General features: G+C 39.6%; 1 protein-coding gene and 1 long non-coding RNA gene across 4 annotated transcripts in view; one reads left to right on the top strand and one right to left on the bottom strand.

Annotated features, from left to right (window-relative positions):
- Positions 1-4705: 4705 nt before the first annotated feature.
- Positions 4706-8087, bottom strand: LOC118563726. Its single transcript, XR_004931393.1, has 2 exons — positions 7999-8087; positions 4706-4974 (listed from the first exon to the last, which is right to left on the bottom strand). It is a non-coding gene; the product is annotated as an uncharacterized LOC118563726 (long non-coding RNA).
- The window catches only part of sp3a (sp3a transcription factor), a 27276-nt gene continuing 24185 nt past the window's right edge, over positions 7509-10599 (top strand). The window contains exons 1-3 of one of the 3 annotated variants that reach the window (XM_036139314.1): positions 7509-7722; positions 8006-8088; positions 8462-8548. In XM_036139314.1, the coding sequence (XP_035995207.1) occupies positions 7716-7722; positions 8006-8088; positions 8462-8548 (177 nt within the window). In that variant the 5' untranslated portion in view covers positions 7509-7715. Of the gene's footprint in view, positions 7723-8005; positions 8089-8452; positions 8549-10599 lie in introns of all 3 variants that reach the window. The other 2 variants (XM_036139313.1, XM_036139315.1) reach the window with 2 other exon arrangements.

Genomic DNA, 10599 nt, shown 5'->3' with positions numbered 1-10599 from the left:
ATTTTGGATGACAATAAAAAGCCGTGTTGTAATTGTTGTTATTGTGCGATTTCCTGCCTGACACTATATGCTGCGCATTGTCAAAACGGCACCGTGATGTGACAAAAATAACAGTAAAATGTTCATATAGGAGGGTTTATGCAGCAATTTCCCCTCCCTTATGTTGCACCACCATGATACAGCGAACTGCTTTGATTTATTGTTCACGCTGTCAAAAGGATGACACTTTGTTGATGCAGCGCTGAGTGAAAAGAATGATATAAACAGCTGAGCTTGGCAAGGAGTCATTAGATTTTACACCATGAAGTTTTGGGTTCTAGTTTTTGCTCTATATATTCTCTGCCATGGTTTTATTGTTTAATATGAGGGTATTTATTGTTAATATTACTAAGTGTACATCCATGTTAAGACTTACATAATTATGAAAATATAAGCAGATAAATTATAGCCATCCAAACTTAAATGGATGTCTTATAACTCTTGTGCTTTTACACCTCAGTTTTCTGATTTCAACACTTTTTTTATAAGATATGATGAGAAGATAGAAAATCCTTTACGGTTGAATCCAAACACATATGTTCTGTGCCCGGTCATGTCTTTTGACAAAATTTTTATAACTATTTGGATTTCACGACAGATGAATAGTTAGGGGCCTTATTTGTTGTTTGGTTTTGTGGACTTTTCCTTTCTGCTTGTGACAAGTATGTGCAGCTGGCAGGGCCCATTTTACACCCAGCTTCATGTATTATACTTATGAAACAGTCAATGTTGTCATTATGTTTTAATAAATCAAAATAGTGTCAAGCAAAAAAAAATGACTGAAAAAAATGCTCCAAATATAAATTTAATCTAGTATGCTGGCTTTTTAACATCTTGCTGACCTACGATCTATATCATCTATGGACGTCCCTGTGTTGTTCTTGAACTTTTAACAACTCTATCTCTGGAGGCAATGGTTCAACAGCTTTTACTGAGAATCAGCTGTAATAGGGTTTGTAGGCCACTAAGTATTTTTCGCAACAGCAAAGCTCTGTAAGACATTAAAGATTCGCACTCTTTTAAGGTTTGACCTAAACATGAAGACATTGCTATGGAATAGTATAATGAAATACAATACATAATTAAATCCATATTATCTCTCAAAAGTGTAATTCAATTCAGTTTATGTATATAGTCCCACTTCACAACAATCAATCCAATCATACACACAGATTCCGAGTCAAGTAAATACATTCCAGTAGTTATCAAATGATGCAATGAAGTTCGGTTTATTATTTAAACTGTTTAAAAAGTTTTCGATCTAAGGAAACCCAAACGTTGTGTCGAGTCACTGACTTGCAGCATTCTCTCCTGGATGAGCATGTAGCAGCCAGTGGCCAGCCATGTTGATTGCAGCAATCCCTTATACCAAGCATGCATGTAGCGAAGGTGGAAAGAAAAACTCAGAGTTAACAGGAAGGACACCTCCAGAAGAACCTGGGTCAGTGTGCACATCAACTTGCCTGCAGGATGAATTCTTGCCTATTTGTGTGTTCACAAACACGAGAATCCATCTTGCACCGCTCCAGCTTAAACAGTTTGTGTCCGAACCAAAAACAGTTCGGGCCAATCACGTTGCATTATATTGGTTTAAGGCGGGACATATCGGTGCAATAAAAGAAAGAGCTGCCGAGCCCACAGCCGAACCAAAATAAACACGGCAGCGCAGGAGGACGCACCCAAAATCCAAGATTTAAGCTTTTAAAGAAGAACAGCAAGAAGTGCCTTGACTAGCTTACCTTCTTGTGGTTTCTCATGACACCTGCTGCTTACATTTTCATTTGATGCCATGATTGGCTGAAACCAACCTTTGGTAGGCGAGCACTAGGTGTCGCTTCGTCCAATCAGCTCAAAGAGTTCTACTGTATGTCCCTCCTTTCCTCAAATGGTTTCGATGGGAGCAGTCCAAGATTGCTAATATGCAGTAGAGTGCTACACACGTTATCTACACGTTATCAATATTGTTGGCCAGGTTACTGTGAACAGCCATCTGTCACAACAGCCTGAGGAATTGAGAAGACAGCATGCACACAGAAGCACTGATCCAGGAGTACTTTCTTTGCGAAAGAAAAGTAAAACAAAAAGGCAATACCAGCTGCATTAATGTGAGATCAATCTTTATTTGTCATCACAACATACAATGAAATTTGTCCTCTGGATTTAACCCAACCTTTTTTTAAAAGAGGAGTGGGCTGCTACTGTGCAGTGCCCAGAGAGCATTCTGAAGAGTCTTGCACAGGGACCCAGATTGGCAGTCAGTGGGATTCAAACCCAAGAACTTGCGGCAACCAAGCCTGAAAGAGGATTTAAGATTATCTCATCGGCACATACAGTGATGAAGGTGATAAGAAAGGTACATTAAATGTCTGCTGAACAGCAGCAACATTTTCTGTGTGAAATTATGCAAATGCAATAAAAGAGCAATTTGTTACCATTTAGCATGTTTGGAAATAATTAGTTTTGGTCTCTTCCTAATGTTTGCTGTGCCCCCTACATGCCAGCAAACAAGACCGCTAATGGCTTTTTTTAACAGTGGCTTTTTTCCTTTATTGTTCAATTTGTGGAGTGCAAAACTACTAGTTACCCTGCTGAGTTGTGGGTTTCTGCAGCTACTCCAGAGTTAACATGGGTCTGTTGACTGCTTCCCTAAATAATGTTACATTTTCAGATTTTTATCAGCAAAAGTTTTTTGTGTGTTTTTTAAATCTTGCATTATTTCCTTCCACTTCGCACTCATGCACTACTCTAATCCATCCTATAAAATACCAGTGAGTTTTTGGAGAAAAAGAGGAATACTACAAATAAATATGAAGACATCCCACTCACAGGTATAAAAACTGCATTACTGATGATGGACCCGATGACTTGGACTGTTCTTCACCCCGTTTATGTATATTATGGCAAAATTAAATTAGGCTCTCTTTATACATTTTTGTCCTGTATTGTTAAAATTAAAATAGAAAACTAAAGTAAATAGAAAACATCCAAATAACATATATTGAAGTTCATGACTGAAGCACAAAAATATGGGGGCCCGAGGGGTATGAATACTTTTGCAAGGTACTGTAAGACCTGTAGTCATTTTATAGTTCTGCAATGTGCTCAAACTACCATAAACTGCAGTTAAATACATGAGACTAATCTAGTTTGTAAAACCGTCTCTTTTGTAATTTATTCTCTAAAATTCCAGCATTTTTCTGCATCCACAGGTAAATATTTTTTGAAATTATGCCAAAAATAAATCTGTGTTCATGAAGTAGATAACAGATGTAGCTGTGTGCAGATTTTTTTGTTGCTTTGAGTTTTTATTGAAGCACTAAAACTCCACCAGAGAAATAACTCTGTCGACTTCAGATTCCTCTCATGAGTTGAATACGAGATCTGTCAATATATTCTCATTTCTTTTGTTTGCGGCTCCATCTGGAGACAACACTCATGCAGCTCTGAAGACAAAACGCGGCTGAAGTTACACGTCTGTGTAGACCACTGCGTCCATCACTGAGTTGCATTTGTATTGCTTTTAGGATATTTGACTTTCCCCTTTAACTTGGAGGTCTTCGCAGAAATTGTTGATACATTTCCAAGGACTCCTGGAGCAAGACAGACGTAGCCGTGAGGTTTTCTAAAGCTGTTTCCATTGGCCTGTGTTTACCTGACACTTGGATTGACAGCAGAGTGATTGGAAATATCCACCATTCACTGCCGTGAGCTCCTGAGTGCAAGAAAAGTGCTTTTGTAGTCTGGCTGTAATGGGCCAAGTTTGAATTGAAGGTTGGGGAGAAATAGCCTCACTGCGGCCGCGCACTGTGAGGAACTGACACACCACAAATAATACTCAGAAGTGGGGTCCTGATAGCATCACAGCCACGGAGCAGATACAATAGCATGCAGGCTCTCATTTCAATGCACTTTCACAATGTCGTAATCTGCACAGTCAGACTGAGGCAAAGAAATCAAGTCAGACACAAAGTCAGGTTCGGTCTTCTCTGTGTATTTTTCTAAAGATACTAGGAAGAAAAGTCCTATATGTGAAAAAAAATCTAATAATTCAACATGAAGTTTCTAATTATTTCACAAGAACACACATCATGAGTAGCTTCTAACATGTAAATCTTAACAACATATTTTGATCTCAATCACTGGTTTTATTTTACCGCTTCTCTTGATTTAACCCTATTAAGCAATTTCATTGGTGTGCTATATATTTTGTTTTTCAGATGAATAAACACCTCATTGAGATAAATGTACATAGGAACATAACTGTATTTCCAACACAAAGTGTATAGATTTTAGACCTTGACAAAGGAGTGGTTGAATGACTTTGGATCTATTCCAAATATCAATAAAGACACAAAAAGATAAATAAAAAAATTATTCACCACATCTTACACTGGGTGAGACATGTTTAGGTGCAGAAAAACGTGTCACAATATTTTTAATTAAAAAAACTTGAAAAACAATCTCGAGCAGGAACTGCTAATCAAACATTCTCACTTAGATAGGAAATCTTTGACCAATCTGTATAATATGATTGATTTTGACTTTGTGAAGTACCTCGAGATGACATGTTTCATGAATTGGAGCTATATAAATATAGTTGAATTTAATTAACTGATCATCACAAAAGGTGATTACCCCCCCCCCCCCCCCCCCATAAATAAAAGTTAAAACTTTTATTCACTGTAGCCTTCAGGTGTCTGTTAACTCAATGGCAAGGAGGAGAAGGTTCAACACTGAACTTAGAGAAGCAATTGCTGCTCTGCGTCAATCTGCCGGGGGTTATAAGGTAATTTGCAAACAATTCCCAGGCCATCTTCTTTGCAGTGAGACAGATTGTTTACAAGTGGAAAACATTCAAGAGAGTTGCTGGTCTTTCCGGAAACTGACATCCAAGCAGGTTTACTCCGAGGTCACAGCCTCCAATGCTTAAAGAAACTGCAAGAAAAAAAAAAAAAAGGAAGAAAAAAAAGAAAGAAAGACGAAGAACCAAAGCAATGTCAAGAATCAAGAATCTTTTAATGTCACTATGTGCTACCATGGTGAAATTACCTTTGAGGCAGATAACGGCTCAGGACGTACACAAATAACATGACACACATACACAACAGACTTAGTATTTGCAGGTTTTTTCCACACATTAGAGCATGCAAGTTCGTATCAGAGTCCGAGAGCTCTGATATTAATCCCTTCGCGAGTGATATGAGCCGTGCTGCATGGATTAGTCCCTCCTTCATAAATCTCAAGTAATGAGGTAATTGCATGTTTCTGGCCATAACAAGTCTGCAAGAATCCAAAAGGTATGCTACAGTGTGCAGAATGTCTAATAAAGGTATCTTTGGAATTAGCTCCAATAATGAGGAGCATTCAGGACTCTTGTTCGTGTATTTTTTGATTACTTTAAACACCTTGTCCTCTATAGATATTTTCAGTGCTCACTTCCTTTCCTTTATGCACAGATAGCCCTGGCATTGGTCTTTTAACAAAGATCAATTTACAAAGATTTAATTCAGGATCTGCAAAGTACTGACTCATTAGACTTGATCATAAATACATGCTACATCTTTCAAAATTGTATTTGCAAATAATAAAAAAAAGCACACATTATTTTCCTTCTACTTCACGATTATGCATACTTTTGAGTAGATCTATCACACAAAATTGCAATAAGGTGTACTGAAAAGTTATCTATGTGTTTGCATTACACTGGGCACAGACTTGATGCAGGAAAACTAAGAATTAAAAAATGCGACACATACCACATGATGTCGTAATACCTGTTCAAAACCCAACTAAGGTAGTATAGAGCCATTCCAAAGTGGGCCCAATACAAAAAGCACACTGTGAGTCCAGGTTCTCTTGGCATTTAGCAAATCTGAGAAAAATCCATATCGGGCCCACATACATGAACCGCACACAGTGTGATAAGACTAAGAGAGGCAAAACTGATGAAGTACTTGCCAAATCATAAAGAGTAAACACAGTATGTTAAAAAGGATTTCTGAAAACCGTGATTTTGTCTGTCCAGGGTGGGCCCTGCCTCTCTCCTAGTGACTGCTGGAAATAGGCACCAGCTAGTGGCAGTTCTAGACCAAATGTTACAGAGGGGGCAGGGTGGTGGCAGTGTTTTTTTCATGGGGGCACAGAACAAAAGAATGAAACAAAAAAAAAAACAGGGCAATATTTCATTGTTGAATTTATTAATAGAGGCACAGAGCCAAGGAGCAATTTGTGGCTCTGAAACTGCAGGTTGCAGGACCCTATATCAATATGGCAGAAGCTAAAAATGAAACTAAAGTGCAATTAATTTGCATTAGTTTGACAAAATAATGACCAGAATATTTAGACAGTACTTCAAAAAAACATGTTAACAGTTGATTTTTGGGGCAAGTTACCCTTTAAAGGAGCACTAAGTGACATTTCACCACTAGGTGGGCTGTTGTGCACTGTCTGTAAACCAAAACAAGATATGTGACAAGCCATGACTCTACACTTTGTTAGACTCTTTCTATCAAAAACAATTAAATTTCACTTATTGCTCCTTCAATTTTAAAAAGTATTGTTAAAGGAAAACTGTAAAGGTAATATATTAAATTGGTCTAAGGATCCAATCGTTTACAGTCTCATGATGATATGCCAGAACATATCATAAGAAACTGATCTAGAGCTATGTCTTTAGTACAAGGTGCCAGGACATGTTCTACATGGTCCGTTATCCCGCTTATCTTGGTCTAATTCTTTTTAAATGGTGCAATTTTAACAGGTGTCTGTAGACTGTTGTGAGCCTCTGTATATTTACAAAGCTGCCTAACTAGCACTGCCTCCCCACCCAACCCCAAAATAAATTAGCAGATTTAAAAAGCTTGTGTTTCTGCAGTGCCCTGCGACAGACTGGCGACCTGTCCAGGGTGTCCCCCGCCTCTCGCCCAGTGTATGCCGGAGATAGGCACCAGCAACCCCCGCGACCCCATGAGGGATAAAGCGGTTTGGAAAATGGATGGATGGATGGATGGTGTTTCTGCAGTTTCTTTGCACAGACCTCCATATTTTTCTACCTAGTCTCTTTTTGCACAAATATAAAACAGCACAATTTTGGCAAGTACTCTTTATCTCAACACACTTGTATATTTTAGGATGTGCATTTCCGATTCTCTTGTCACAACTTAATAGTTGTTTTTTATTGTTTTTCTTTTATGTGTCTGTTTTTTATATATACAATTTTGCTGCTGTCATTTACAGCAAAAATAAAGGTTTATTAAATAAAAGCGCGTTATAAGCTGTACGCACACTTATGCACACAGGCTTATTTGTGGCCAGGTGTGACTTTGTGTTAAGAACAATGTAACTAAAGCTAAACAATATAACTACCGTCTTCACTGCCACAACTTGAACGCTGAACAAGTCCAACAAAGAATAAATGACACTGACAGCGGCAAATGGCAGCAATTCGAAGCTAAGCAACAGCCAATCAGCTTTCAGCAGGGCGGTGGGACTTCCTGTATGCGGCGCAGTCAACAGCGGAGGCCCCACCCTTTGTGTAACCTACCGCCCGTCAATCAAAACAGAAATAAATCAGTCAGTTATCACCTATTTCTGCGCGTATGCAATCAGTTTAATCAGCTCATCATGCCCCGTGGCTTTTGACTATCACGACTTCCCGTTCAAAGACAAGTCACGCGATGACTGGTATGTTCTCTTGTTATCATTCTTCACCCTACGGAAGCTAACTAGCTAACTCGGGCTAGCAGGGATGCTCGTTTGTGATACAGCTAATTATCGCTGTATTCCCGAGCAGTTAAGTAGTTGTCTGGGCGATAGCGCTGTCTAATGCCGCTCGACGTGTTGGTGTTTATGCTAACTTGTCCGCCGACATCTTAAGTCGTCTATATAATTGCCAGGCATGTACAGCTAACATTAGCATCAGTTGCTGTTTTATTGAGCTAACCTCCAGCTTATTTTTACCTCACAGCCCCAGAACAGCCGCTGAAACCGGATGAAATGGACGGCGGTCAGGACAGTTTTATCCAGCAGGATGAAGGCAGGGGCAATCAGGTGAGGTTTCGATCTTGTTTTCGCGACTGCATTGTAAGTCTCGTTGCGGTCTTGCCACCCCCTTAAGGATGGGGACTGAAGTTCGGACATTTCAAACTTGGAAGTGAGGGGGGTCTCATACCCACATTTGAACCTCTCAGGCAACACTCCTCACGAATCCCGCCTCCTTTATCACTGGGACAGATTGTAAACTCCCCTAAGGCTCAAACTTGTTCTGGATTGGTCTCAGGTGCTGCCTGAGGGGCTCAATATCGGGACGCTGTAGTCCTTTTCATTGTCTTCAAGCAATGAGTCACTCTGTCTGTGTGGCCCTGACTAATGGCCACCCACTTTCTTCCCTTTAAACTGCCCCGTTGTGGGGTAGGACGCTCAGCCATCACCCCTCGACCTGCTAGCAACGACCTGCACTCAGGTTGAGTCGCCATCGTCAGAGGTGAACAGAGGTGCTGCAGCTGATGTGGTAAGTCGGCACCTCTGCTACATCTGGTTCAATGTTAGCTGGAGTGAGTCGCTCAGACACAGCTCTTCAAAACTGGTGGTGGGCTTTTACCTACATACGCATGTACAGAGCAGAGCTGCACAGTATATCCAATCACGTTGATCATCACAACAGAAATGCGTGCAACGTTGCAGACCATGGGTCCGTTCTTCGTACGTTGCTTAAAGTACCCGAGATCAAATGAGACATCCAAGATGATTTCATCCGGCTAATCATGATCCGGCTAACTGGGTTCTTCCAACACATCTGTTGTTTATGATTAGTATGGCTGGATTGAGTTATCTGAGACAACTGCGCGTTCATGCGTTTGTTTAAAAGGGGAAATGTATCGATAGTAGAAACATTGATCAGCAACGCTGCTATTGGCTGTTCAGCATGGCTAAAGAACACTCACAGTTTTTCTCCCAAGCAGAACAAGAGCTTTTGAAAGAAGGTTATGCTGAATTTGAGTCATTTATTAAAACGACAGGGAACACCTCAAAGTCTGTTTAAGCCAGGACAGAGGGCTGGCAAAAAGTAGCAGACAAATTAATTCGTAAATACTGTCCATGGTAGATGTTTCTATCACTTTCTACAGTATGAATTTTTGCATTTTAATAATTTGATATTAACTTTGTTCTTTTATATCAGAGCCTCCACGGGACCCACTAGAACATGGGGACAAGTAAAAGTGAAATACAAAAATATTCTACAAAATGGTAGCCTTTAATTATTACACTTTATTTTAAAAAGGCACTTGTTATGTCAAGAGATCTAAATTTCAGTGTCATTCCTTAGAGACGGAAAGTAAAGGACACGTGCAAATTAGGAATTTTAACCAAAAAAAAATCTTTATCCATAAAAAATTCCATTTCCAAGTCATCCACAGTTTACACAGTAAAACTGTATTGCTCCGTGTCTAGATAATCCGTCCATAGTTTTTTCTAATACAATATACGGCTCGACAGGAAGCAAGCCTTTCAAAGTAAACTAAACTTCACAATAAAATGGCCCGAACAAATCTTCTTACTGAATAGGATAAAAATAAAAAGCAAACCATCATACAAATAACTTAAATATTTTAGATTTATAGCTCCAACATCACTTTTTCCTCTTTAAAAGCCACTCTTAAATTATGTGTTTGTCTGTTTATAACAGCCACCAAGAAAAAAATCTCTACTGTCGCGCTGCGCTAAAGGATCCTGTCTATTGCGCAATACGCGATTAATTCGAAAAACTCTGCAAATTATTCTTGCACCTTCCGCAACAGGTTGCTGTCGTAAAAATGGACATGGCTACGGCAGACTTCCCATCTCCTCCGCTTATACAGCCGTGATCTAATCTTGTTTACATGAAATAAGCCTGCTCTGGAGCAGGCTCAAGCTGGCGCACTTGTTGCTATGACAACAAGTGCAGGAAGTCTTTCGAAGAACCAAACGATCCAAGATCATGCCAAATCGTCAACAATGAAATCCTGCTAACTGAGTTAGCGACGTACGAAGAACGGACCCCATCTCTTGGGTGCAATGTTAGGTTACTAGGTGATTAGATTTCATGTGCAGTGTATTCACACTATGCGTGCCAATTAAGTATTTGGCCCGCTGGATGATGTTCCCCCTGCCCTTTGAAGCCCACAGCTGATACAGATTTAGGGTAATCAGGTTATAGATCAAGGTAGAAGGTTTTGGGGATCTGCTTCTTTTATGTTGTGATGATGAAAAAAGAAACAAACGGATGTAGAAAATGTGAGTTAACCATCGCTCATGTCGTCACAAAGTTATACAATACCTCTCAGGTGCATGTTTTCCTGGTATTGTTTAGCCTTTTTACAAAGCAACTGCATTTTGGTGTTAATTTTGGAGAAAGTCCAGCCGTGACTACTTGCCATGTGCTGGTTACAAGTAGCAAGGTTATATGGATTTATTTAAAGTTGTGACGGCAAACGGCTAAGGAGAACGACAACTACACAAGCTTGTTCTAAGTAGTGTCGCAAAATATATGAACTCATAGCAATCACTGCAAAATGGATGTTT

The sequence above is a fragment of the Fundulus heteroclitus genome, chromosome 7 (assembly GCF_011125445.2).
Source record: "Fundulus heteroclitus isolate FHET01 chromosome 7, MU-UCD_Fhet_4.1, whole genome shotgun sequence".
NCBI classification, from domain to species: domain Eukaryota; kingdom Metazoa; phylum Chordata; class Actinopteri; order Cyprinodontiformes; family Fundulidae; genus Fundulus; species Fundulus heteroclitus.
Note: the sequence above shows the minus strand (reverse complement) of the source record. Positions and strands in the feature narration are given on the sequence as shown.